This window comes from Dermochelys coriacea, chromosome 6, assembly GCF_009764565.3.
Source record: "Dermochelys coriacea isolate rDerCor1 chromosome 6, rDerCor1.pri.v4, whole genome shotgun sequence".
Classification (NCBI taxonomy): Eukaryota; Metazoa; Chordata; order Testudines; family Dermochelyidae; genus Dermochelys; species Dermochelys coriacea.
This window is the reverse complement of record NC_050073.1, coordinates 97,047,732-97,075,050: the sequence shown is the minus strand read 5'-3', so window position 1 is coordinate 97,075,050 and position 27,319 is coordinate 97,047,732. Positions and strand designations below refer to the sequence as shown.

Here is a 27,319-nt window from a genome sequence, read left to right as displayed (position 1 = left end):
CTACCATTGAGAACAGTCTAGAGCCATCCTCTTTGAAACCCCCTTTCAGGTAGTTGAAAGCAGCTATCAAATCCCCCCTCATTCTTCTCTTCTGCAGACTAAACAATCCCAGCTCCCTCAGCCTCTCCTCATAAGTCATGTGCTCTAGACCCCTAATCATTTTTGTTGCCCTTCGCTGTACTCTTTCCAATTTATCCACATCCTTCTTGTAGTGTGGGGCCCAAAACTGGACACAGTACTCCAGATGAGGCCTCACCAGTGTCGAATAGAGGGGAACGATCACGTCCCTCGATCTGCTCGCTATGCCCCTACTTATACATCCCAAAATGCCATTGGCCTTCTTGGCAACAAGGGCACACTGCTGACTCATATCCAGCTTCTCGTCCACTGTCACCCCTAGGTCCTTTTCCGCAGAACTGCTGCCGAGCCATTCGGTCCCTAGTCTGTAGCGGTGCATTGGATTCTTCCATCCTAAGTGCAGGACCCTGCACTTATCCTTATTGAACCTCATTAGATTTCTTTTGGCCCAATCTTCCAATTTGTCTAGGTCCTTCTGTATCCTATCCCTCCCCTCCAGCGTATCTACCACTCCTCCCAGTTTAGTATCATCCGCAAATTTGCTGAGAGTGCAATCCACACCATCCTCCAGATCATTTATGAAGATATTGAACAAAACGGGCCCCAGGACCGACCCCTGGGGCACTCCACTTGACACCGGCTGCCAACTAGACATGGAGCCATTGATCACTACCCGTTGAGCCCGACAATCTAGCCAGCTTTCTACCCACCTTATAGTGCATTCATCCAGCCCATACTTCCTTAACTTGCTGACAAGAATGCTGTGGGAGACCGTGTCAAAAGCTTTGCTAAAGTCAAGAAACAATACATCCACTGCTTTCCCTTCATCCACAGAACCAGTAATCTCATCATAAAAGGCTATTAGATTAGTCAGGCATGACCTTCCCTTGGTGAATCCATGCTGACTGTTCCTGATCACTTTCCTCTCCTCTAAGTGCTTCAGGATTGATTCTTTGAGGACCTGCTCCATGATTTTTCCAGGGACTGAGGTGAGGCTGACCGGCCTGTAGTTCCCAGGATCCTCCTTCTTCCCTTTTTTAAAGATGGGCACTACATTAGCCTTTTTCCAGTCATCCGGGACTTCCCCCGTTCGCCACGAGTTTTCAAAGATAATGGCCAAGGGCTCTGCAATCACAGCCGCCAATTCCCTCAGCACTCTCGGATGCAATTCGTCCGGCCCCATGGACTTGTGCACGTCCAGCTTTTCTAAATAGTCCCTAACCACCTCTATCTCTACAGAGGGCTGGCCATCTCTTCCCCATTTTGTGATGCCCAGCCCCGCAGTCTGGGAGCTGACCTTGTTAGTGAAAACAGAGGCAAAAAAAGCATTGAGTACATTAGCTTTTTCCACATCCTCTGTCACTAGCTTGCCTCCCTCATTCAGTAAGGGGCCCACACTTTCCTTGGCTTTCTTCTTGTTGCCAACATACCTGAAGAAACCCTTCTTGTTACTCTTGACATCTCTTGCTAGCTGCAGCTCCAGGTGCGATTTGGCCCTCCTGATATCTTTCCTACATGCCCGAGCAATATTTTTATACTCTTCCCTGGTCATATGTCCAACCTTCCACTTCTTGTAAGCTTCTTTTTTATGTTTAAGATCCGCTAGGATTTCACCATTAAGCCAAGCTGGTCGCCTGCCATATTTACTATTCTTTCGATTCATCGGGATGGTTTGTCCCTGTAACCTCAACAGGGATTCCTTGAAATACAGCCAGCTCTCCTGGACTCCCTTCCCTTTCATGTTAGTCCCCCAGGGGATCCTGGCCATCTGTTCCCTGAGGGAGTCAAAGTCTGCTTTCCTGAAGTCCAGGGTCCGTATCCTGCTGCTTACCTTTCTTCCCTGCGTCAGGATCCTGAACTCAACCAACTCATGGTCACTGCCTCCCAGATTCCCATCCACTTTTGCTTCCCCCACTAATTCTACCCGGTTTGTGAGCAGCAGGTCAAGAAAAGCGCTCCCCCTAGTTGGCTCCCCTAGCACTTGCACCAGGAAATTGTCCCCTACGCTTTCCAAAAACTTCCTGGATTGTCTATGCACCGCTGTATTGCTCTCCCAGCAGATATCAGGAAAATTAAAGTCACCCATGAGAATCAGGGCATGCGATCTAGTAGCTTCCGTGAGTTGCCGGAAGAAAGCCTCATCCACCTCATCCCCCTGGTCCGGTGGTCTATAGCAGACTCCCACCATGACATCACTCTTGTTGCACACACTTCTAAACTTAATCCAGAGACACTCAGGTTTTTCCACAGTTTCGTACCGGAGCTCTGAGCAGTCATACTGCTCCCTTACATACAGTGCTACTCCCCCACCTTTTCTGCCCTGCCTGTCCTTCCTGAACAGTTTATAACCATCCATGACTGTACTCCAGTCATGTGAGTTATCCCACCAAGTCTCTGTTATTCCAATCACGTCATAATTCCTTGACATCACCAGGACCTCCAGTTCTCCCTGCTTGTTTCCAAGGCTTTGTGCATTTGTATATAAGCACTTGAGATAACCTGTTGATCGCCCCTCATTCCCAGTATGAGGCAGGAGCCCTCCCCTCACAGACATTCCTGCCTGTGCTTCCTCCCGGTATCCCGCTTTCCCACTTACCTCAGGGCTTTGGTCTCCTTCCCCCGGTGAACCTAGTTTAAAGCCCTCCTCACTAGGTTAGCCAGCCTGCTGGCAAAGATGTTCTTCCCTCTCTTCATCATCATAAAGGCATTGCGGTTAGTATATTGTTTATGCACATGCATATGTAATGATGCTGGCTTTGGTGGGACCCAACTGAGAGTACCAATTCAGGACAAGTTGCTTAAAACAGGGCAGTTACAGCCTAAAGCTGGGGTTCCTTTGCACACCAAGGCAAGGCAAACCAAACCAAACCAGCCAAACAGAGAAGACTTCGGTTTTACCCCACTGATTAACAATAAGTCACACAAGCAATTCCCTTAGACACTCCAGTTTCCCAGTATCACCACCAGTGCCACTCGTTGTGGGGATGAATGATTATGAAAACCAATGCCCCAGTAAAAGGAAAAAAGGTTCTCCCGATCCCAGAAGACCAAGCCCCAGACCAGGTCAATATATAAATCGGATCTTACCCACAAATCACGCTGTTGCCAATCCTTTAGAATTTAAAATCTAAAGGTTTATTCATAAAAGGAAAAAGATGAGAGCTAGAATTGGTTAAATGGAATCCATTACATACAGTAATGGCAAAGTTCTTGGTTCAGGCTTGTAGCAGTGATGGAATATACTGCAGGTTGAAATCAAGTCTCTGGAGTACATCCACAGCTGGGATGGGTCATTCAGTCCTTTTTTCAGAGCTTCAGTTTGTAGCAAAGTCCCTCCAGAGGCAAGAAGCAAGACTGAAGACAAAATGGAGGAGATGCAGCAGCCTTTATAGGCTTTCTCTTGTGGGTGAAAACTCCTTGGTTCTCCTGTGCAAGATCACAGCAAGATGGAGTTTAGAGTCACATGGGCAAGTCACATGTCCATGCATGATTCAGTTCTTTACAGGCCGACCCCATTGTTTACATGTTAGTTTGAGCGTTCCCAGGAAAGCTAGATGTGGATTGGCGTCTCCCAAAGTTCATTGTCAGCTAGGTGTTTCTTGATTGGGCTCTTACTGAGAATAGTCCCTTCTCAAGAAGCTGACCATATGTTTCGCTGAGGCCACTTAGAATCAAAACACATTAGGATACAAGTACATAGCCAATATTCATAACTTCAACTACAAAAATGATACACACATACAGCTAGCATAATCATAATTAGCAAATCATAACCTTTCCATAGACACCTTACACATCAACCTTTATACAATCTTTGCTGCAAATATATAACAGTGGTTGCAACAATGATCTATACGGTTACAGTTTGTCAATAACGTCACTGCATACTTGGTTCTATGTGTTGGTGGTGCACATATTCACCAGAAGTGGTTGTTTCGATGTAGTGTGTGGTGCACCATGGGTAGGTATCCCAGTGTGCAACTTGCCACCGTCCAATGCATTGTCTTTTGGGAAGTATTGGAAATGCATGGTGGGGCAGAAATGAGTAGTGCAAGGGAGACTGGGACTGCTGGATCAAGTTCCCATTATGTAGTTTTCTCCACGCCATAATGCCATCTCCATCCCATAATATTCACTGCTATTTTGAAAATCCCATAAACCTGCACGGGACTTGTCACTATCTGCCATCTGTGACAGAAGCATGGAGCCTGCACAGCTCTGCACTATTGTCATGAGGGTTGCAATCACAGGATTCGTGATCCTCTGATATTTGTAGAGCCACAAGAAGGTCTATGGGGAACATGACGATTTCCTGGAGGGCAGATTGCAAGAATCAGTTGCAGTTTATTGGTGGTGGTCATAGAGCAGATGCAAATAGTGGCACGCTGCTTCTGGCCTGAGAAATGGAGCACTAGGTGGAGGGAATGCATCATAATGTAAGCTTGGGATGATGAGCAGTGGCCGCAGAACTTTTGGATGCGCAAGGCCACATTCTTGAATCTGTGTGCGAAGCTCACCCCAGCCCTCAGTACAGTTCTCATTTTAGTGTCCCTGCACTGACAGTGGAGAAGCGAGTGACAGTCATACTGTGGAAACTTGCAGCGCTGGATTGCTATAGGCAAGGGGGAAATAATTTTAATGTAGCCTCACACCCTACAAGGCAGCACGAATGGAGGGAGGAGATACAATAGATGCATGGCAATGGCTGCAAACATTCCCTGCAGAAACTGAACATAATGAACCCATGCTATCCCACTGGAGTGCACCACTGCCTCCGCTTTCCAAAGTGCTAGAGGGTGCGTGTGTGTGAGAGAGAGAGAGAGAGACACGCACATTGCCCTTTTAAGTACGCTGACCCCACTCTAAGTACACAGCCTTTTTAAGTAGATCAGAAAGCTCCCTCCATCCTGAGCCCTGTCCTGTCCCAACCATGCTCTGTGGAAATGGGCTACAGGAGTGGGGGGAAGGAGGACACCCTGACATCAGCACCCCTCTTCCCCCCCACCTCTTACACAGCAAACAGGAGGCTCCTGAGAGCAGCTCCAAGGCAAAGGGCAGGAGCAGCACACGGCAGTGGTCGAGGACAACTGAACTACCCGGCAATTGATAGCCTGCTGGGCGGCTGCTGCGCAGGGAACTTAGGGGAGCTGATGGGGGGGCTGCCAGCTCACCCTGGTTGCAAGCCTCCACCAGCTGGCTCCAACGGGCTGCTCTTCCTGCAAGCAGTGGACAAAGCAGGCGGCTGCCAAACAACATTATAAGGGAGCATTGCGCAACTTTAAATAGCATGTTCTCTAACAGATCTGCGACATAACGAAACATTAACTGGGACGATGTTAAGCGAGGAGTTACGGTAGACTACCACTGCTTTCATCAGGCATTATGCAGCATCTGTTGGGAACTAAAAGATAAACTGTTTTCCAAACAAGACTTTTATTGACTAACTAACAAAAAGCACCTCAGAAATTTTTTTTTTTGCAAGTTAACAGTAAATACATTAAAACCTTAATAATTTTAGGATACAGCACAAAGAAGAGGAAGGAACATTCATGTCCATTTAGCTACATATACACTTACATTCACTGCAGAGGATGTGAGAGAGATTCCCACACCTCAGCCATTCTTTTTATGTGACAAATCTGAGGAACTGTTCCGGATTGAGGTGTCAATAGAGGAGGTTTTGAAACAAATTGATAAATTAAATAGTAGTAAGGCACCAGGACCGGATGGTATTCACCCAAGAATTCAAAAGGAATTCAAATACGAAATTGCAGAACTACTAACTGGTTTGTAACTGGTCACTTAAATCTAATTATTTTCCAGATGACTGAAGGATAGCTAATATGATGCAAATTTAAAAAAAAAAAGAAAGGGAAAAAAAAAAAGGTGCAAGTGATTCTGGCATTTTCAGGCCAGTAAGCCTAACTTAAGTACCAGGCAAATTGGTTGAAACTATACTAAAGAACAGACTTGCCAGACACATAGATGAATATATGTTGGGGCTGAGTCAACATGGCTTTTGTAAAGGGAAATCATGCCTCACTAATCTATTAGTATTGTTTAAGGGAAGTCAACAAACGTGTGAACAACAATGATCCAGTGGATATAATGTGCTTGGACTTTCAGAAAGCCTTTGACAAGGTCCCTCACCAAAGGCTCTGAAGCAAAGTAAGCAGCCCTGGGATAAGAGGGAAGGTCCTCTCATGGATCAGTAACTGGTAAGAGACAGGAAACAAAGGGTAGGAATAAATGGTTAGTATTCAGAATGGAGAGAGGTAAATAGTGGGGTCCCCTAGGGATCTGTACTGGGACCAGTGCTGTTCAGCATATTCATAAATCATCTGGAAATAAGGATAAACAGTGAGGTAGAAAAATTTGCAGATAATACAGAATTACTCAAGATAGTTAAGTCCAAAGCAGACTGTGAAGAGTTAGAAGGGATCTCACAAAACTGGGTGACCGGGCAACAAAATGGCATGTGAAATTGTGTTGATAAATCAGAAGCAATGCACATGCAGTTATACATTAAAATGATGAGTTCTAAATTAAATGCTACCATGCAAGAAAAGGACCTTGGAGTCATTGTGGATAGTTCTCTGAAAACATCTGCTTAATGTGCAGCATCGGTCAAAAAACCTAACAGAGCATTAGAAATCATTAGGAAAGGGACATAATGACAGAAAATATCAAAATGCCACTATATAAATCTCTGGTATGCCCTTCTTGAATACCATGTGCAGTTCTGGTCACCCCATCTCAAAGAAGATATATTAGAATTGGAAAAGGTACAGAGAAGGGCAACAAAAATGATTAGGGTTATGGAATAGCTTCCATATGAGGAGAGATTAAAAAGACTGGGATTGTTCATCTTGGGAAAAAGATAACTAAGGGGAGATGTGATAGAGGTCTATAAAATCATGAATGGTGTGGAGAAAGTGAATAAGGAAGAGTTATTTACCCCTTAACACAATACAAGAACCAGGGGCCACTCAATTAAATTAATAGGCAGCAGATTTAAAACAAACAAAAGGAAGTACTGCTTCACACAACATGCAGTCAGCCTGTGGAACTTAGTGCCATAGGCTGTTGTAAAGTCCAAAAGTATAACTGGGTTCAAAAAAGAATTAGATAAGTTTATGGAGAATAGGTCTGTCAGTGGCTGTTGGCCAGGATGGTCAGGGATGCAACTCCATGCTCTGGATGTCCCTAAGCCTGCTAGATGTTGGGACTGGATGATGGGATGGATCACTTGATTGCCTTGTTCTGTTTATTCTCTTTGAAGTGTCAAGGCATTGGCCACAGTTGGAAGATAGGATACTGGGCAAGGTGGAACATTAGTTTGACCCAGTATGGATGTTCTTATGACCTGTGAGAGCCATGGCTGACGTATATGAAGTTGTGGTTGTCTTTACTGTCCCCTTGTCTGGAGTGGTAGGGGGAGGAATGCGGCCCCTGATGCCACATGGAATGCTGGGGGAAGGGGGCGTAGAGAGGCACTGTGCTACAGGACTGCAAAGGGAGGCGAGTCTGTGATTGTTGAACCCGTAGGTCCTTAAGAATCTGCACCACCTGTGTTTGCTTTTGCGAAAAGCTCCATTATATCCTGGTGTATCTCCTTCTTTTCCTGCTAGGCCCCTTGGGCCTTTTTCCTATCCGCTCTTTTCATCTCCACATAGTCTGCAATATTCATCCTCCAGGCCGACTGTTCACAGACTGATGCAGCACTGGCTTGCAGGATCTCTCAGAATATGTCCATCCTGAGTCCTTTTTTTTCTCCTCTTTATCTGGCTCAGGTGTTCTGTATGGGTGGAAACCCCTCAAAGCCGCTTTGGTGCAGCTACAGAAAAAACACAGAGGTGCCAAAGTCAGTATAGTCACAATGGAAATCAGAAATTAAGATTCAGAATTCCCTTCCCTTGCTTCCCTAAAGTTTTAAACAAGACTTGCTTATTGACGCTTGTGCTTTGCAGTGATTGTGCACAGCACCACTCACAGCACCAACCATGGTGAGTATGGTCTGCTGTGGTGAGGGAAATGAGGAGGGAATTGCTTAATTGCATGAAACTCTGTGGGAGTGTAGGGCAATGGCATTGAATACTTACACCATTTTCCACAGGCAATGGTGATTTTAGCTGGTATCTCACTCCTGAAGGTAATAAAGGCATAGCTGTGCTGGTGTCCCAAAGCTGATTAGGCCCGTATGCTGCTAGCCTGCAATGGTGCCTGCCAAAGTTATTGCTGACTGGCATGGGAAAGTGTCCTACTGTGGAGGAAGAAATAAGGCTGCCATCCCTAGAAACCTTCAGGAGAGGATTGCAGTGTACCTCTATGAAAATTGCATTGAGATCACACAAGAGGATTCAAGGGACATCCCTGTGTATATAAAAAACTGCTCCGCATGGCCCCCTGCCCAGCTCTAGAGGGAGAATGAAAAGCTGATAACATTTCTATCTTGTTGTAAATTCTTCTGGTACAAATAAATTTAATGAAAAGTCAATAGCTGTGTCCTGAGAAGTTGGGGGTGCCTTTACTTTACTGACAAATTTACACAGTTACCCAAGGTTCCTTCTCTTGCATCAGGCTTGCCCATACTTGACCGCCAGGACTGACTGGACTGCGGTGGAGTCTCAAACAGGTCCTGGTTCACAGCATAGCAGCTGCCCTCCCCCCCCGGACTTGTATTCCCCATCCTCTTCTTCCTCCTCCATCACCTCCTTGTCCTCTATGTTCCCAGAAGGGGCCTGTGACACAGCCTGCTTTGCAGTATCCATGTGTGGAGGTGGTCATGGGGTCTCTGCCAACTATGGCATGCAGCTCTTTGTAAAAGTAGCAGGTCTGTGTCTTGGCACAGTATTGATTGTATGTCTCCCTGGCCTTCTGATATGCCTGCCACAGTTCCTTTGCTTTCATGTGGCACTGCTGCTGATCCCCATCACATCCCTTCTTCTATGAGCAGATTGCACAGGGGATGCAGATGTCCATGTTTCTATGGCTGGTCCATAGCTGTGTGTGCATAGCCTACTCTCCACACAGGCTGGGAGATCCATTATCTCCTGACTGCTCCTGGCCAGAGCGCATCTGGAGCATGTAGCTGGCACAACAATTGTGAGCTGCTTGAGGTGTACTCACCAATATGCACAATCAGGAAAAGGCATTTCAAAAATTCATAAGGTTTTAAATGGGGGTATGTGACATTAACCAGGGTACAAGCTGGACTGATGAACAGCTGCATCCCTTGAATTCTCCAGTCTGGGGCACCTTTTACACTGCTTCGCTATGAGAGCTACCACTCCTTTACAAATATCTAATTTAATTAGGAAATACAGAAAAGCGAACTTCTGTCTTCTGAAAGATAAAAATACATATTTGACTAATGTACATTTTAATGGTTACATTTTTAAAAAATGCATTGTTGTATTTTTTCTTTAAGATACAAGCGGAAAGGGGACTCATGCCTTGGTATTGACCTAAAGAAACAATGTATAACTTGGGAAAGTTCCATGGTAGAAAAGAAACAATCCCCCAAGCGACCTGAACGCTACTTCACGAAGAATAGTGTGAAGTTATTGAGCACAGATGGAATTCCAGTTTACAGTAAAAGCCAAACTTCATCTGGTTCAAGCACTTTTATACCAGTTTCACAACTGGACAGTAATGCTCCTACTACCACAACCTGTGTGAATCCTCTTGGGATTTATGATCCATTGACCACACTCTGGTTGCAAGGAAAAGGTCCCCCAGAGCATGAGACTTTAAAGCAGCAGGCATCCCAAGAGACCAGTGGGAATATTAACTCTATTCTAATGGCAAAAGTGGAAGAATATAATAGGATGGTCAGAGAAAATCCAAGAGATGTTCACACTTGGATGGAATTTGTTTCTTTTCAGGTACGCAGTCTTGTATTTCTCATTGCAGTATTTTGTGATGTATTTATTTTATTTGTATCTGAGTAATAATTTCCTGCCTAACATCTTGTTTCTGAGTTAAATTATATATGTGTGTGTGTTCTGTTAGAGTACATGAAATATTCTTGTGTGATTTAACAACTTGCACTAATAAAGAGAGATGCAGTCATTCGTTGTCACTTATGTCAACCTTCTCCTTAGTGCTCCTTCAAAGCCTGAGACCCTTCTGTATTTATAACTGAGTTGATTTCCTTTTCTTTTAAGGATGAAATAATGAGAGGACCCAGCCCTTATGCCATCAAAGAGGGAGAGCAAGAAATAAGGAGAAAATCATTCAAGCTAATCCTAGAAAAGAAACTGGCCATTTTAGAGAGAGCTATTGAAAGCAACCCAAATGATGTTGATCTGAAACTTGCCAAGCTGAAGCTTTGTACAGAATTCTGGGAACCATCAACTTTGATCAAAGAATGGCAGAAGCTGGTTTTTTTGCATCCCAATAATCCAGTGCTGTGGCAGAAATATCTCTTATTTTGTCAAAGTCAGTTCAGTACCTTTTCAGTTTCAAAAGTCCATAGTTTATATGGAAAATGTTTGAGCACTTTGGCAGCTGTACAGGATGGCAGCATGGTATCACATCCTATACTGCCTGGCACAGAGGAAGCTATGTTAGGTAAGAAGGTTATCCTTTTATATCTCATTTTATGGCTATTAAGATTTTCACACAGCTGAATATATTTTAGGAAGAGATTCTCTCTGTATTGTGCTAATTTTTTGCTTTTTTCTGCTGAAAACATCTGGCATCTTGCCTCTTTAGGTGACAGTAAAAGTAAATATTCAAGCCCAATATGGATACAGCAGATGCTTCCCTTCCCCAAGAGAGCTTGTGATATCACATCCAGTAATGCTCTGAAGAGTTTAAAGTACAAATTTCAAGGCAAGGGAATCTAGCCAACAGCAAATAGGTGTGTTGCTTACCTTCACAAAATAAATTCTTTTGGTTTGCACAGCAAATAGCAGTTGTATCATTTGTTAAAGATGAAACTTTTGAAGTACTCTTAATTAGGGCTGTCAGTTAATCACAGATAACTCACACGATTAACTCAAAAAAATTAATCATGATTAATCACACCGTTAAACAATAGACTAGCAATTGAAATTTATTAAATATTTTTGGATGTTTTTCTACATTTTCAAATATATCTATTTCAGTTACATCAGGTAGTCACTTTATTTTTTTTATTACAAATATTTGCATTGTAAATGATGATAGTATTTTTCAATTCACCTTATACGAGTACTGTCATGCAATCTCTTTATCATGAAAGTGTAACTTACTAATTTTTTTTGGTTACATAACTCCACTCAAAAACAAAACAATGTAAAACTTTAGCGCCTACAAGTCCATTCAGTCCTACTTCTTGTTCAGCCAATCGCTAAGAGAAACAAGTTTGTTTACATTTACGGGAGGTAATGCTGCCCACTTCTTATTTACAATGTTACCTGAAAGTGAGAATAGGCATTCGCATGACACTGTTATAGCTGGCGTAGCAAGATATTTACTTGCCAGATGCGCTAAAGATTCATATGCCTCTTCATGCTTTGGCCATCGTTCCAGAGGACATGCTGATGCTTGTTAAAAAAAATAATGCGTTAATTAAATTTGTGACTGAATCCTTGGGAGAGAATTGCATGTCTCGTGCTCTGTTTTACCCTCATTCTGCCATATATTTCATATTATAGCAGTCTCGGATGATGACCAAGGACATGTTGTTCATTTTAAGAACACTTTCACTGCAAATTTGACAATTTGCAAAGATACCAATGTGAAATTTCTAAAGATAGCTACAGCACTCTACCCAAGATTTAAGAATCTGAAGTGCCTTCCAAAATCAGAGAGGGATGAGGTGTGGAGCATGCTTTCAGAAGTCTTAAAAGAGCAACACTCCGATGTGGCAACTACAAAACCCTAACCACCAAAAAAGAAAATCAAACATCTGCAGATAGCATCTGATTCAGATTAGGAAAATGAACATGCATTGGTCTGCATTGCTTTGGATCTTTATCAAGGAGAACCCGTCATCAGCATGAACGTATGTCCTCTGGAATGGTGGTTGAAGCATCAAAGGACATAATCTTTCGCGCATTTAGCATGTAAATATCTTGCAGTGCCGGCTACAACAGTGCCATGCGAATGCCTGTTCTCACTTCCAGGTGACATTGTAAACAAGAAGCAGGCAGCGTTATCTTCTGGAAATGTAAACAAACCTGTTTGTCTGAGTGACTGGCTGAATAAGAAGTAGGGCTGATTGGAATTTGTAGGCTCTAAAGTTTGACATTGTAGAAAATGTAGATAACATCCAAAAATACTTAAATAATCTATTATTGTTTAACAGCGCAATTAATCACAAATAATTGTTGTAATTGGTTGACAGCCCTACTCTTAATTATTGGGGAAAGGATAATGGAAAGTCTATATTTTTTTTTTGTCCTGAGAATCCCTTCTAGAGAATTTGAAGTCTAAACACTGACAATATATTAATAAAATAATTTATACTGTGAGGAAGGATGGTCAGTGGCTGAGACACTGAACTGGTGGCAGGAGAGTTGGGTTCAGTTCCCAGCTCTGGCACAGGCTTCCTTTGTGATTGTATCCCAAGTTATGTAATTTCTCATTCTTTTATCTTCTCCATCTGTAAATTTGAGGTAATACTTCCCTACCTCACAGGTTTATTGTAGTGACAAATTCATAAACACTTGAGAAACAGCATGTAGATAAAATATGGATCCTTTGTATCACAACCAACACCATTTTTCTTTTAGATTCATGGACTTTTAAGGCCAAAAGGGACCATTTATGATCCTCTTGTCTGACCTACATTACAGGCCACAGATTCTCACCTAATAATTTCTGCATCTAGCCCCTAACCTCTGGTTGAACAATAGTATAGCTTCTAGAAAGATGTCCAGTGTTGATTTAAAGTCTTAAAGTGCTGGATTACCAGTTGGTTTAGAGCGCTTCTATATTGCTCGTTCATTTAAACTGGGCTGGACAAAGCACTGGGAAATGTACTATAGGAACAAATCCTGCATTGGCAGGTAGATGTTGGACCACATGATAATAGCTTCTTACATCTCCAATTTCTGACATTATAATCACATCCTATAGCGGGGTGGGCAAACTTTTTGGCCCGAGGGCCACATCGGGGTGTGAAATTGTGTGGAGGGCTGGATAAGGAAGGCTGTGCCCCCAAAACAGCCTGGCCCCTGCCCCATCTGCCCCCTCCCACTTCGTGCCCCCTGACAGCCCCCCTCAGAAGCTCTGACCCATCCAACCCCCTCCCGCCATCCCCTGCCCCTAACCGCCTCCCCAGGACCCCTCCCCCATCCAACCCACCCTGCTCTTTGTCCCCTGACTGCCCCGACCTCTATCCACACCCCTTCCCCCTGACAGGCCCCCCCAGTCTCCCACACCTATCCAAACCCCCCTGCTCCCTATCCCCCCGACACCTGACCCCACCCCCTGACAGGCCCCTGGGGACCCCACCCTCATCCAACTTCCCCTGCTCCCTGTCTCCTGACTACCCTCCCCCGAACCCTATCCACACCCCCGCCCCCGACAGGCCACCTGGGACCCCACCCCCATCCAACCCCCCTGTCCCTGGACTGCCCTATCCACATCCCTGCCCCTTGACAGGACTCCCATGCCTATCCAACCCCCCATCTCAATTGCCCCCCTGAACCTCTGCCCCATCCAACCGCCCCCTGCTCTCTGTCCCCTGACTGCCCCCCCCCAGGACCTCCTACCCAACTCTCTTTTTTTTTTTTTTTTTTTTTGCTACTACCGTGCGCGCACACATATGTGCCGCTGTCCCCTTACCATGCCGCTCAGAGCGGCAGGACCTCATAGCCCCGCTGCCCGGACTGAGCAAGCTGCGGTGTCCGTGCAGCTGTGTTGCTGTGGGGGAGGGGGGATAGCCTCCCCGGCCAGGAGCTCAAGGGTCACACAGGACGGTCCCACGGGCCGTAGTTTGCCCACCTCCATCCTACAGTTATCACAGTAAGGGATGTTTCACTGGGTATGTGTATCCTTATTGGTCCTTATTTCTTAATCTGTAAATTCTTCTTCTTACCAAACACCTTTAAGTTATTTTCAATGTTTGCCACTTCCTTTGGGGGGGAAAAGTTTGCAAATACCTTGTGTTAAATGGACAATGATCAAATCTTTTTTCAAAGAAACAAACTTTTTCTTTGTTTATTGATATCTTTCTGGTTGAAATGAAAAGAGACTCAATTTCACCTTTGTTTCTGGTCATTTTCATTTTCTGGTTCTCATGCACTAGTATGATGCTGTTATAGCTGGGTTACAAACACTTTAGGAGAATGGTTTTGACGTCAGAATTAAAATAATACTAATGGAAACATTTCTGTGAGTTTCAGGTTTTGCGAATGCTTCTTTTAATCAAACCTAAATCTTGGGTTAAATTTGGCCTGACAATGTCCCTTTACTTATTAGGAAAATTACCAAATTGTCAGTCATGATAAATGCACCAAGTTTTTTACAGGTGGCATAATCCTGTTATGAAGATAGTGGGTACTACAGATGTAGGCATCCTATTTTCAGCCTTTGACAAGTACGGATAAATGAACAGATTAAAAAACTTGGTGAATTATGCCATCTAGTGTTTAATCAAACATATTGCTAGCTGCATGAAAATAAACAAAAACAACGAGGAGTCTGGTGGACTGTTAAAGACTAAGATGTATTTGGGCATAAGCTTTCTTGGGTAAAAAAAAAAAAATCACTTCAGATGCATGGAGTGAAAATTACAGATACAGGCATAAATATATATTGGCACATGGAAAGAAGGGTGTTACCTTACAAGTGGAGAACCAATGCTGAAGGCCCATTTAGTCAGGGTGGATGTGGTCCGCTCCCAATAATGGATGAAGAGGTGTCAGTGCCCCTCTGCCATGTATATTGGCCCAACCGGACAGTCTCTATGTAAAAGGATAAATGGACACGAATCAGACATCAGGAATGGTAACATACAAAAGCCAGTAGGAGAACACTTCAGTCTCCCTGGACATTCAACAACAGATCTAAAAATAGCCATTCTTCAACCAAAAAAAAAACTTCAAAAATAGACTTCAAAGAGAAACTGCAGAGCTACAATTCATTTGCAAATTTAACACAATCAATTTGGGCTTGAATAGGGACTGGGAGTGGCTTGCTCACTACAAAAGCAATTTTCCCTCTCTTAGTATTGACACCTCCTCATCAATTATTGGGAGTGGACCACATCCACTTGGACTAAATAGGCAAGGACTCCCTGCAGCACGCTCTCCCTGCAGCAGCACCTGGGAGGGAGGGGGAAAGGTGCCTCTCCCTGCTGCGGCAGCTCTGGGGCTAGGGCTGTAGGATAGGCGCCCTTCTCCCAGCCCCTGCAGGTCTGGCTGGGGCTAGGTTCAGGGAGGGGCATCTCGGCTGCGATAGGTCCGGGCTGGGGTTGGGTTTGGAGAGGGGCGTCCCATGATAGGGCTGGGGTGCCTTGGCCGGGTTCAGGTCTGGGATGCTCTGGCCGCAGCTGGGGCCAGGTCTGGCTAGGCTGAGCTGCCCTGACCACGGCTGGGGCTGGTCCGCGCGCGGTAGGGGCACCCCGCCTGTGGCAGATCGAGGCCGCTGCATAGTTGAGTTGGGGGGCCGCTGTGGCAGGTTGGGGGTGGGACTAGGTTGAGGCTGGGAAGGGGTGCCCCTCCCCTGGCTGCAGCAGATCCCCTGGCAGGTTCCCTGAGCGCTTGCGCAGTGTTATATAGGCTGCTGCACGGCCACACAGCTTACAGGGAACTTAGGCCTTGACATAAATCTTGGACGTGCCAGTAACACTTAATAATTTTTCGGAAGGTCGTTTTGTTCCAACATAATGAGTCTCCACAGCACTGGGTAGTGGAGGAGATGTGTCTCTTTATATTTGTGTTGCAATCCAATATTTCGGAACTAACTCTTACTTTTAAAGTATTATGATTTTTGTCCCCTTTGCTTTCCAGCTATCTTTCTTCAGCAATGCCATTTTCTTAGACAGGCGGGCCATTCTGAGAAAGCTGTGTCTTTGTTCCAAGCCCTGGTTGATTTCACCTTCTTTAAACCTGACAGCGTAAAAGATCTGCCAACAAGAGGACAGGTAGCAATTTCTATTTAGAACTGTTTTTCCACTCTCTCATTGCATGATCTGTTTATGTTGGAGCTTCAGCACTGACAGAAAAATATTTGCTGATTTAAAGATGGTAGTCAAAATTAAAAATTGATTCACTATTTGACACTTTTTCGGGGTGGTCCCTGCGTTCTCCCCTGGTTGGGAAAGGCAGCCATAGTGCTGTGAGCTTCTGGAACCTTCTGAAACGCATACCCAACAGGGAATGTGCGGCAATGAATATTGGTACCTCGGGTTATATAAAGGAGTTGCAGCCCCCTCCCTCCCCCCTTGTCACCTCATCTCTTCCTTCTGCCCAATTGCAAGTGGAAGAACTTCAACTGGTTGCCCAATGTCTGGTTTGCCCAACTTATAGTGAACACTTTCCTTATCCCTTTTCTATCTTTGGTGTAATTAGGATTGTGTAAATAGTATTATCTAATTTTGTTATTATAGGGAGAGCGGGTAGTGACCCTATTATTTAGACTACTTAACAATTTCCATTCTAAAAGATTCTTGCAAGCTTTTCTTTGAGATGGTCTCACATTTCCATTGTTTGCAGCAGGCCTTTGACATTCAGGAGGAGGAGTGCCCTCAGGCCATAGAATCCACACCTTTGAGTGACAGAATTATATAGGCCTAACTCCCAGTGGAGACAGTGCTATTTCTGTGTTTCTTTCTTTCTACTGTATGCTAATTTAGTTATTGCTTTTTTTATTAGTGATGGCTTGACAGAATGGACTGCTAAGTCATTTTTAAATGTGGCTACAACATTGAAAATGATATATAGAATGTTTCTTGCCTCAACAATAGGTAGAGTTCTTTGAACCATTTTGGGATAGTGGAGAGCCTCGGTTTGGAGAAAAAGGAGCAAAAGGCTGGAAATCATGGATGCATCAACAAGAAAAGGGAGGCTGGATTATCACCAATAAACCTGGTAAAACTGTACCCTTTCATACTTTAGTTTTTGGCAAGTGTTTTTTTTGTTTTTTTTGTTTTTTTTGCTTTCTCCTGTTTATTAACTCATAAAGGCTTCTGGTTTTATTCAGAGCCTGAGAACATTGAGAGTTTCCATATATATCTATATGTCAGAAACAAATTAAGCCACATGGGCTGAGGGAAATATATTGTAGTTTTCTTCGTGTGCCTTTGCATGTTACAGGCTATTCCCAGACAAAAATCTTCACCAAGATAGAGATACAGTTGAAAATATATTGCCCTTTTTAAAAAAAATAGAGATTTATTTTAAATTAGAACAACCTAAAACTAGAAACTCCAGGTTACATTCCAATTGCAGCCTTTATGCCATTCCTGCATCCTAATCCATTTTCCATGATCTGCCTATAAATTGGAGACCATTGCCAGTTACTACACTCAAGTGAAGTCTGCCTTTGTGCACATATGAATTCTAACAGTTTGCTCTTCAGTCTTATACTTTGTTTAAGGTTAAGATTTTGTTACAGTTATTTTTAGTAAAAGTCATGGACCAGTTGCAGGCAATAAACAAAAATTCACAGGAGCTGTGACCTGTGCAAGACTCTTCTAAAAATAATGGGGTGGGGAGAGGACTGTGGGGGGAAGAGGAAAGGGGAAGGAATGGCAGCTGTAGCCCTGGCTGAAGCCATGGGACAGAGGCATACAGAAACAGCTCCAGCCCCAGCGAAATCCGCGGAGGGCATGGGGGGCACGCAGTCCTGGCTCTGTCCGAAGTTGCAGGTCAGTGGTGCACAGCCCAGGTTCCCGCACTGATGGAAAGTGGTGCACAGCCCCGGTTTCTGCACAGTCCTGGCTGCAGCTGTGTTGGTGGGGGCACAGCCCAGGTTCCTGTTGTAGCTGCGAGGGGCGTGTGCAGCCCTGACTCTGGCTGAAGCCATGGGTTGGAGGGTGCACAGCCTCAGCTTCTGCTGCAGTTGTGAGGGGGGAGCACAGCCCCAGCTCTAGTAAAGCTGTGGGTCAGGGGCATACATCCCTAGCTCCAGCCAAAGTTGCATCCCGGCTGCTGCCAGCTGAAGCGAAGTCACGGAGGTCTGGTAAAATCACAGAATCCATGACTTCCCTATCCTCTGTGACTAAATCATATCCTTAAATATGTGTAACATAGCCTGCATCGTCAATCCCAGCCAGTATCTGGTGTAGGGGTCTCCATCAGATATGAAGACAGTGGCAAGGTTTATCCTTAGAATTTGAGCATGTGGATTTGGTGCCCGATAATGTTTGATATTGAAAAATGGTTCTTTGGTGTTCGTTTTAACTATGTTGAAAATCCCACTATTTCTTTACCATTTTTTATATATTTATTTGATATGGCAGGCCTAGCCCAGAGGCCAGGAAGTCAGACATGCAATGTCCCTCCTGCCTTGAATTAGAAACCATCTCCTTGTCTTGGGCTGTGATGATTCATTGCTGCTGTAGTTGCCACCTCCATTTAGTTAAGTGCTGTCGTGATTTTAAATCCCAAAGCACCTGTCTTGTGTGTTCTTTTGTTATGTTGCTCATGGAAAAATGGATTCCATGATTGTCCATCTTTCCTTGAAAACGGCCCCTCCCCCACTTTTCCAGCCCATCATTCAAGGGAGAAGGATGTGAATATTCAGCTGACACCCACCTGTATCTGCAGGGGTTAAAGATACTATCCTTATGAGCCCCTTTGAATATATGTGAGTGAAATTTTCTACTGGTGCAGAATGGTGGTAGCACTAATCCTGGTAGTACTTTCTGGCTTAAACTTCACGATTCTGTTGGCTTTCCCCCTGCCTCACTAGGGGTGGTTGTCTGTGATGCTACTTCTGGGAGGAGGCATTGCCTCTACAGTCAAACATCTCTCACACAGCAGCATAGTAGAACCTTGCCTCCCTCTTCAGATGGGGCAGAGCGATTGGAGCATTTTGCCCTGGGATGACCCCACCGCCACCCCAACCCCCATTGCTCAGCAGCGCCTAATTGACGTGATTTCTAGGACCCTCATTGCCCATGTTGTATGCAGCAGCCAGCTTGCTCATCCATGTTAAAAGCATACCTTCAAAACTTTTTTTTTAAACTTACCTATATTTCTGTTTTCAGAGTAGCAGCCGTGTTAGTCTGTATTCGCAAAAAGAAAAGGAGTACTTGTGGCACCTTAGAGACTAACAAATTTATTAGAGCATAAGCTTTCGTGAGCTACAGCTCACTTCATCGGATGCATCCGATGAAGTGAGCTGTAGCTCACGAAAGCTTATGCTCTAATAAATTTGTTAGTCTCTAAGGTGCCACAAGTACTCCTTTTCCCTTTATTGTTAGTATTGAAAGAAAATGAAAAATCATATGTACTTTTCATTAGTGGGGCTGTTTGCTTACTTTTTCTATTCTATCACCCCAACCCCCATTGCTCAGCAGCGCCTGCTGGAGACCTTTCACCTTGCTGTTGTCCTAGGTGTGAAACAATGGTGACTTAGAAGACTAAGGAGTGAGTAAAAAGAAAAGGAGTACTTGTGGCACCTTAGAGACTAACAAATTTATTTGAGCATAAGCTTTCATGAGCTACAGATCACTTCATCGGATGCATCAAGGAGGGAGTGCTGCTGTTTCTCACAAAAGAGCTGGTTGAAGCGGAGAGTATAGGTTGAAGGAGAGAGTACCAGGACTGAAGGTCTCATCATTACCTGTTTTATCCGAAGTGTGGGGGAGAGAGTTGAGTGTCAGTCAACACTAGATGACAGGAACAAAAGCTTAGAATTGGTGCTACAGTAGTTTTGTGAGGGTGGGCTGGAGGAATGGCAATTTTCCTTTAAAAACTGCAGCTTAACCCCATGGCTTTGAAGACTTTTTTGTTTTAAAGGAGGAGGAATTGTTTCGAAAAGCTCCCCTGCAATCCTATTGTTAGGCCACACATTTTTCCATGAGTGCTCATCACTGTAAATGCAGAATTGAAATTACAGGCCAAAAAAAAAAAAAAAAAGCTTTTAACCCTCTAAAATCCTGCTGTACATTATAAAACTGTAGTCTGATTCCAACACTTGGATTTTCGGTTCAGTGAATATTTTTAATCTGAGAAGAATTTAATTGCTTGGCAAGATCTAATGCATGTAAAATTAGTCATTGAATATATCAGTCAGTTTAAAATAATGATACCTATTTTAATTTGTAATGTTTAATGCCGTAGTAATACTTTGCATACAGTTAGTGCTTTGCATTTTTAAAACACTTTCTGTACATTAATCCTCACAATGCACAAATGAAGTAAGTAAGCGTGATACTCATTTTACATATGGGGTAACTAAGACAGAGCAAATTATGATTTTCTTTAGGCCACACATGGAGTTGGTGTTAGAACCAGATGAGAACTCAGAATTTTTCAGTTCTCAATCTTGTATTTTACATATATAAAGTTTCAGGTTTTGGATGGGTGACTTTAAATTTTGGTGTCTGGGGTTTTTTTTGTTTTGTTTATTTTGTAGATGATGATGAGGAAGATGTAGATGAAGATCAAGAAATAAAGGATAAAACTCTGCCCAAATGGCAAATTTGGCTGGACATTGAATTTTACCGTGAAACAAGGCATTGGCTGCCTTGGCGACCTGACAAAACTAAAAAGCAGACTGAAGAAGATTGTGAAGACCCGGAGAGACAGGTCATTGTGATATATAAGACGATGTGTGTGTGTGTGTGTGTGTGTGTGTGTGTGTGTGTGAGAGATTTCTTTACATTTAAGTTAATCTGTCAAGGACTCCATGCATAATTGTTTTAAACAAAAATAATAATTTTGGAAGATCTTGGATATCTTTAGGGCAGTGGGTCTGAATTTTTTATTTTTTATTTTTTTTTAACTTGGGTGGGACTGAAAACTCACCAGTGGTTTCTTGCTGGGAGCCATGCAAGTCCCCCCCAGAACCCACTGATGGGCTTGAGGTAAGGTTGTTCCAGGGAGTGAGGAGGTACTGGTTGGTGAGGGTAGGCTGATGGGGCTCATGGAGATCAGCTATTATGTTGGGGGGAGGGAAGTTTCCAGGAGGAAGTGGAAGGCTAGTGGAAATAGGAAAGGGCATTGGGGTTGAGGTGATGCTTCTCATTGTTTAGCTCCAAAACTGTGCTACTTCACAAAGCTGAAGCTGTCTTGTTGGCACCAAAGCCTATTGGACATGCTGCTTCACCTCCCCTGGAGCTGAGCACAGTGCAGGCATCAAGAAGGGAGGAGCTGCTGTGGGTTAGAGGTGGGGGTGGAGTGTGCTGATCCTTCTCTCCTCAGACTGTCTCTGGGTCCTAGCTACTGCAAGATTTGGCTGATTGATTTTTGTTGTTTTGTTTTGCCCCTGCCCCCAGTTGATTGTGCCCTACAGTTTGAAAAAAACTGCTCTAGGGACTGGAAATGGGAACCTTTAACCTGTAGGTTGTTGGTTTATATCCAACCTGTGTTAGTGGTGAGAGAGAGTTCTGTGGTGGCATTTCTGAAGTGTGGTGGTGGTGGTCCCAGTCCAATCTTTTTGCAGATAAGTCCTTATTCATAAAATCACCATCACTTTTGAACTGTCCCTACAGTTTTAGTCAAGGCTTGAAAAATTTACCAGACATCAAACCATAATCTGTATAGTCAAGGTGTTGCCCTGGATTTGAGGGTTGTGCATACCCCAGAATATGATCAAGCTAATTGCAACCATATTATGTGCATTCAGCCACCATGAATTAATGAAATAAAAAACCACACAGTTAAGGGTTAATTTGTAGACAGGCTTTCAGAAGCAAGGTCAAAACTATTGTCAGTTTTGTTAATCAGAATGCAAAGAGGGGAGAGGAAAATAAGCAACTGAGACTGAAAACCTTGGTGGAAGGAAGACCTTGAATTTGGATGCCTCTGATATTAGGAAGTTTATTGAAAGTTAGGAAGAGTAGTGATCTAGTAGTGGTCATTATGACATTTGTGTTTTATAGAAGCTAGTTATAAAGTCTAGATAATAGAATGTATTTTGGAGCAGTCCTCTAAAGCCATCTTGAGAGACGTTTTTCCTGACACTTTTTCTCCCCGGTGGGTGAGCAACTGGCAACTGCGAACCTGCAGTTAATTACTTAATAATGTACCAGATATTAGGTAAATATCTGGGATGTGCTAAACCTATTGCTTATGTCTGTGTGTGCTTAAATCTAATAAGCTGCAGGTTTTAGATAGAACATGCTTACTTGCCTTAATCTTATCAGATGGATTTGCTGTCTTCCTATTGATTTATTCCTGACACCGCCTGGAGTGAAATAGTTAAGGTGCCCCTGCTGTGGGTCCAGAAAACCCTGGGTAACAAAGGAAGATGCAAAAGACAAGGATGGGAGGGTGGAAAAGTGCTTCTCAGCTAGGTCTAGAGGCCATACTCTGCTTATGAGCTCAGTACCCTTGTCGCTTCATGTGCTTGAAAGGAAGAAGGTGCTGAGACTTCGACCCCTGCTTGAGGGCTTCCACCTTTATAGCAACCTCTCGCTAGTAGGAGTCTTACAAATTTTAAACTTCTGCTGCTGTAAGGGAAAATACATTTCTTCAAATTATCCTCGCTATTGGTTCTTCATGTCAGGAGATTTTTGTCAGTAGTGTCTGTGATTCCATGCCTGCTCCCTACATATCCTCCTTGCTTTGGTATGAGAGTATATAGGAAGGGGCAGATGCTCTGCCACTGCAGTTCCTTCTCAACCACCTGTGGCTTGAGATGGAGCGTCACTGTGTCCAGTAGCTAGCTGACCCAACTTGCTGACTTTTTCTTTGTTTGTTTATATTACTTTTTGTTTATTTGATTATTTTCTTGTTTAATTTAGCACAGCTTTGTGCTTTTTTGGGAGGGGGGTGTCTTTGTGTCTCAGGTTTCTTTTGCCCATTCCACTCAGCCCCTCTCCATCTGCGGCCTTTCTTCATAGATTATGCCAAAGATCCTGGGCTTCAAACCTTGCCAGATCTGCCACAGGTCCTTCCCTGTCAGCAAGGGGCATTCCAGCTGCCTTGAAGAGGCGCATGTCCCCTCCATGTGTAGCATCCAATCAGCAGCATATCCAGAAAGCTGAGGGAGGGTTGATTGAAACTGCTTCTTATAGAATATTCCCTGAGACTTGCAGGATCCAAGTCCCCCCCTATTGTTCATCTGCCTCAACTGCTCAGAATGTTTCAGTGGCTTCCAAAGCCTCTGCTCTGGTAACCAAAGACCTGGAAGGGGAGCCTTCAGAGTCTTCAGGAACATCTGATAAGAAGAGACCCCATTTTCCTGAGAGAGATTCCAAGAGAAGGGGGAAAGTCACCCTCTAATTAGGGAACAAGGAGACTTTTTGTGTCCCAATATGGGTACCATTAAGGCTTTTCCCTCCTCTGATACTGAAATCCCAGTACATCTTCATAATGCTTACTGAGAAGCCTTGTGCAATACCAGTGTTGGTACCGGAATAGGAGCCTTCTAAACAAAAGGATTCCTTGAAGACTTGGGATTTAGTCATCGTCCTTGGCATCACTCTGCTCAGGCCACGAGAAAGAGCGCATGGCCCGTACTTTGGTACCATTCCAGGTATCTCTCGACATGATGACTCCTGAAGAACAGTACCCAGATTCTCTGGTACCATCCAGGATCCTCATTTTAATGAAGACCTTTGAATCCTGGAAAAGCCCAAATCACCTCTGCTCAGGGCTACTGAGAGGGATTTCCCACCCATATTGACATTACTGTCTGGTACTATACCACTGTACCCTTCTTTGAAGGCTTGGCTGTCCTTACTGATACAGTTGCCAGTCCTTTCTTGCCCTCTGGTACTAAAATGACTCCCAGTACTGACAACTGTTGCTCATCCACTAGACATGGGTAAGGACACTTTCTTGGGCTCAGCTGTGTTTGTCTAGAATTCCACCACCTTTCAGCCTTCTTCCCTTGAAGTGCACCCTGAGGTCTCACCAAGAACACCAGCACCTATGTATCCTCTGGAGACTTGGGAGAAGGGTCAGACACTGGAAGGAGCATGGGCCATTATAGCAGGGATAAAGGAGAAACAAGGGAGAACATAGGGGGGAAATCAGATCAGTATCTTAGAAGTCTATATACTAATGTGAGAAGTAAGGGGAATAAGCAGGAAGAACTGGAAAAGCTAGTTAATAAACACAACTATGACATAATTGGCATCACAGAGATTTGGTGAGATAATACAAAAAGAAATCTGCTGAGGTTCAACAAGGAAAAGTGCAGAGTCTTGCACTTAGGAAGGAAGAATCCCATGCACTGCTACAGGCTGGGGACCGACTGGCTAAGAAGAAGTTCTGCAGAAAAGGACCTGGGGATTACAGTGGATGAGAAGCTGGATATGAGTCAGCAGTATTCCCTTGTTGCCAAGAAGACCAACGGCACATTGGGCTGTATTAGTAGGAGCATTGCCAGCAGATCGAGGGAAGTGATTATTCCCCTCTATTCGACACTAGTAAGGCCACACTGGATTGCATCCAGTTTTGGTCCCCCCCCTCCTCCCCCCCGACTACAGAAGGGATGTGGACAAATTGGAGAGAGTCCAGCGGAGGGCAATGAAAATTATTAGAGGGCTGAGGCACATGACTTATGAGGAAAGGCTGAGGGAACTGGGGTTATTTATTCTGCAGAAGAGAAGAGTGAAGGGGGATTTGATAGCAGCCTTCAAGTATCTGAAGGGGGGTTCCAAAGAGGATGGAGCTCGGCCATTCTCAGTGGTGGCAGATGACCAAACAAGGAGCAATGGTCTCCAGTTGCAGTGCAGGAGGTCTAGGTTGGATATTAGGAAACACTATTTCACTAGGAGTGTGGTGAAACACTGGAATGGTTTGCCTAGAGAGGTGTTGGAATCTCCATCCTTAGAGGTTTTTAAGGCCTGGCTTGACAAAGCCTTGGCTGGGATGATTTAGTTGGTGTTGGTCCTGCTTTGAGCAGGGGATTGGACTAGATGACCTCCTGAGGTCTCTTCCAACCCTAATATTCTATGATTCTAATACACATGACTGGAATATTGGTATAGAAAGGTACAGCTTGCTCAGGAAGGACAGGCAGGGAAAAAAGGGAGGAGGGTGTTGCCTTATAAATCAAAAATGTATACACTTGGACTGAGGTTGAGATGGAAATAGGAGACAGACTTGTTGAAAGTTTCTGGGTAAAAATAAAAGGGGTAAAAACAAGGGTCATGTCGTGATAGGGATCTACTACAGACCACCTAACCAGGAAGAGAAGGTGAATGAGGCTTTTTTTTTTTTTTTTTTTTTTTTTTTTTTAAATAAACTAACAAAATCATCCAAAGCAGAGGACTTGGTGGTGATGGGGGACTTCAACTACCCAAACATCTGTTGGGAAAATAACACAGGAAAGTACAGATTTCCAACAAGTTCTTGGAATGTACTGGAGACCATTTTTTATTCCAGAAGGTGGAGAAAACCACTAGGGGAGAGACGATTCTAGATTTGATTGTGACAAATAGGGAAGAGCTGGTTGAAAATTTGAAGGTGGAAGGCAGCTTGGATGAAAGTGATCATGAATTGATACAGTTCATGATTCTAAGGAATGATAGGAGGGAAGACAGCACAATAAAGGCCATGTATTTCAAGAAGGTAGACTTTAGCAAATTCAGGGAGTTGGTAGGTAAGACCCCTTGGGAAGCAAGTCTAAGGGAAAAACAGTTCAAGAAGTCTCTTTGAAAAACTGCCATTATTAAGGGCTCAAGAGCAAACTATCCCACTGCGTAGGAAAGATAGGAAGTATTGTAAGAGACCATCCTGGCTTAATCAGGAGATCTTCAATGATCTGAAATTCAAAAAAGAGTCCTAGAAAAAGTGGAAACTAGGTTAAATTACAAAGGATGAATATAAACAAATAACACAAATATGGAGGAATAAAATTAGAAAGGCCAAGGCATAAAACAAAATTAAATTATAAAGGGTAACAAGAAAACTTTCTGCAAATATATTAGAAGCAAGAAGATGACCAAGGACAGGATAGGCCTGTTACTGAATGAAGAGGAAAAACAATAATAGAAAATGGTAGAAGTGCTAAATGACTTTTTTGTTTGTTTCCACCAAAAAGTTTGGTAGCAATTGGACATCTAACTTAATGAATGCTAGTGAAAATGAGGTAGGATCTGAGGCTAAAGTAGGGAAAGAACAAGTTAAAAATTACTTAGATAAGTTAGATGTTTTCAAGTCTCACCAGGGCCTGATGAAATACATCCTAGAATACTCAAGGAGCTAACTGAGGAGATATTTGAGCCATTAGCGATTATCTTCAAAAAATCATGGAAGATGGGAGAGATTCTGGAGGATTGGCAGAGGGCAAATATAGTGCCAATCTATAAAAAGGGGAATAAGGGCAACCCAGAGAATTACAGACCAGTCAGCCTAACTTCAGTCCTGGAAATATGGAGCAAATAAGTAAGCAATCACTTTGCAGACACCTAGAAGATAATAAGGTGATAAGTAACAGTCAGCATGGATTTGTCAAGGATAAATCATATCAAACCAATCTAATAGCTTTCTTTGACAGGGTAACAAGCCTTGTGTATGGGGGTGCAGGGAAGTGGTAGATGTGGTACATCTTGACTTTAGTAAGGCTTTTGATACTGTCTTGCATGATGTTCTCATAAACTAGGGAAATACAACCTAGATGGAGCTACTATTAGCTGGGTGTATAACTGGTTGGAAAACCATTCCAAGAGAGTAGTTATCAGTGTTTTACAGTCAAGCTGGAAGGGCATATCCAGTGGGGTCCTGCAGGGACCAGTTCTGGGTCTGGTTCTGTTCAATATCTTCATCAATGATTTAGATAATGGTATAGAGAATACACTTACAAAGTTTGCAGATGGTACCAAGCTGGGAGGGGTTGCAAGTGGTGGGAGGGTAGGATTTAAGTTCAAAATTATCTGGACAAACTGGAGAAATGGTCTGAAGTAAATAGGATGAAATTTAATAAGGATAAATGCAAAGTACTCTACTTAAGAAGGAACAATCAGTTGCACACATACAAAATGGGAAATGATTGCCTAGGAAGGAGTACTGCGGAAAGGGATCTGGGGGTTGTAGTGGATCACAAGCTAAATATGAGTCAACAGTGTAACACTGTTGCAAAAAAAGCAAACATCATTCTGGGATATATTAGCAGGAGTGTTGTAAGCAAGACACAAGAAGTAATTCTTCTGCTCTACTCAGTGCTGATTAGGCTT

At 43.7% G+C, this 27,319-nt stretch overlaps 1 protein-coding gene across 3 annotated transcripts in view; it reads left to right on the top strand.

Moving 5' to 3' along the window:
* Positions 1-27,319, top strand: part of NRDE2 (NRDE-2, necessary for RNA interference, domain containing) — a 79,466-nt gene that overhangs the window by 30,463 nt on the left and 21,684 nt on the right. For all 3 annotated transcript variants that reach the window (XR_005293530.1, XM_038405590.2, XM_038405589.2), the window contains exons 5-9: positions 9,509-9,965; positions 10,248-10,653; positions 16,029-16,162; positions 16,985-17,108; positions 20,605-20,777. Coding sequence is in view for 2 of the 3 variants with exons in the window: in XM_038405590.2 (XP_038261518.1) it covers positions 9,509-9,965; positions 10,248-10,653; positions 16,029-16,162; positions 16,985-17,108; positions 20,605-20,777 (1,294 nt within the window). In the remaining variant the exon portion in view is untranslated. The remainder of the gene's footprint in view (positions 1-9,508; positions 9,966-10,247; positions 10,654-16,028; positions 16,163-16,984; positions 17,109-20,604; positions 20,778-27,319) is intronic.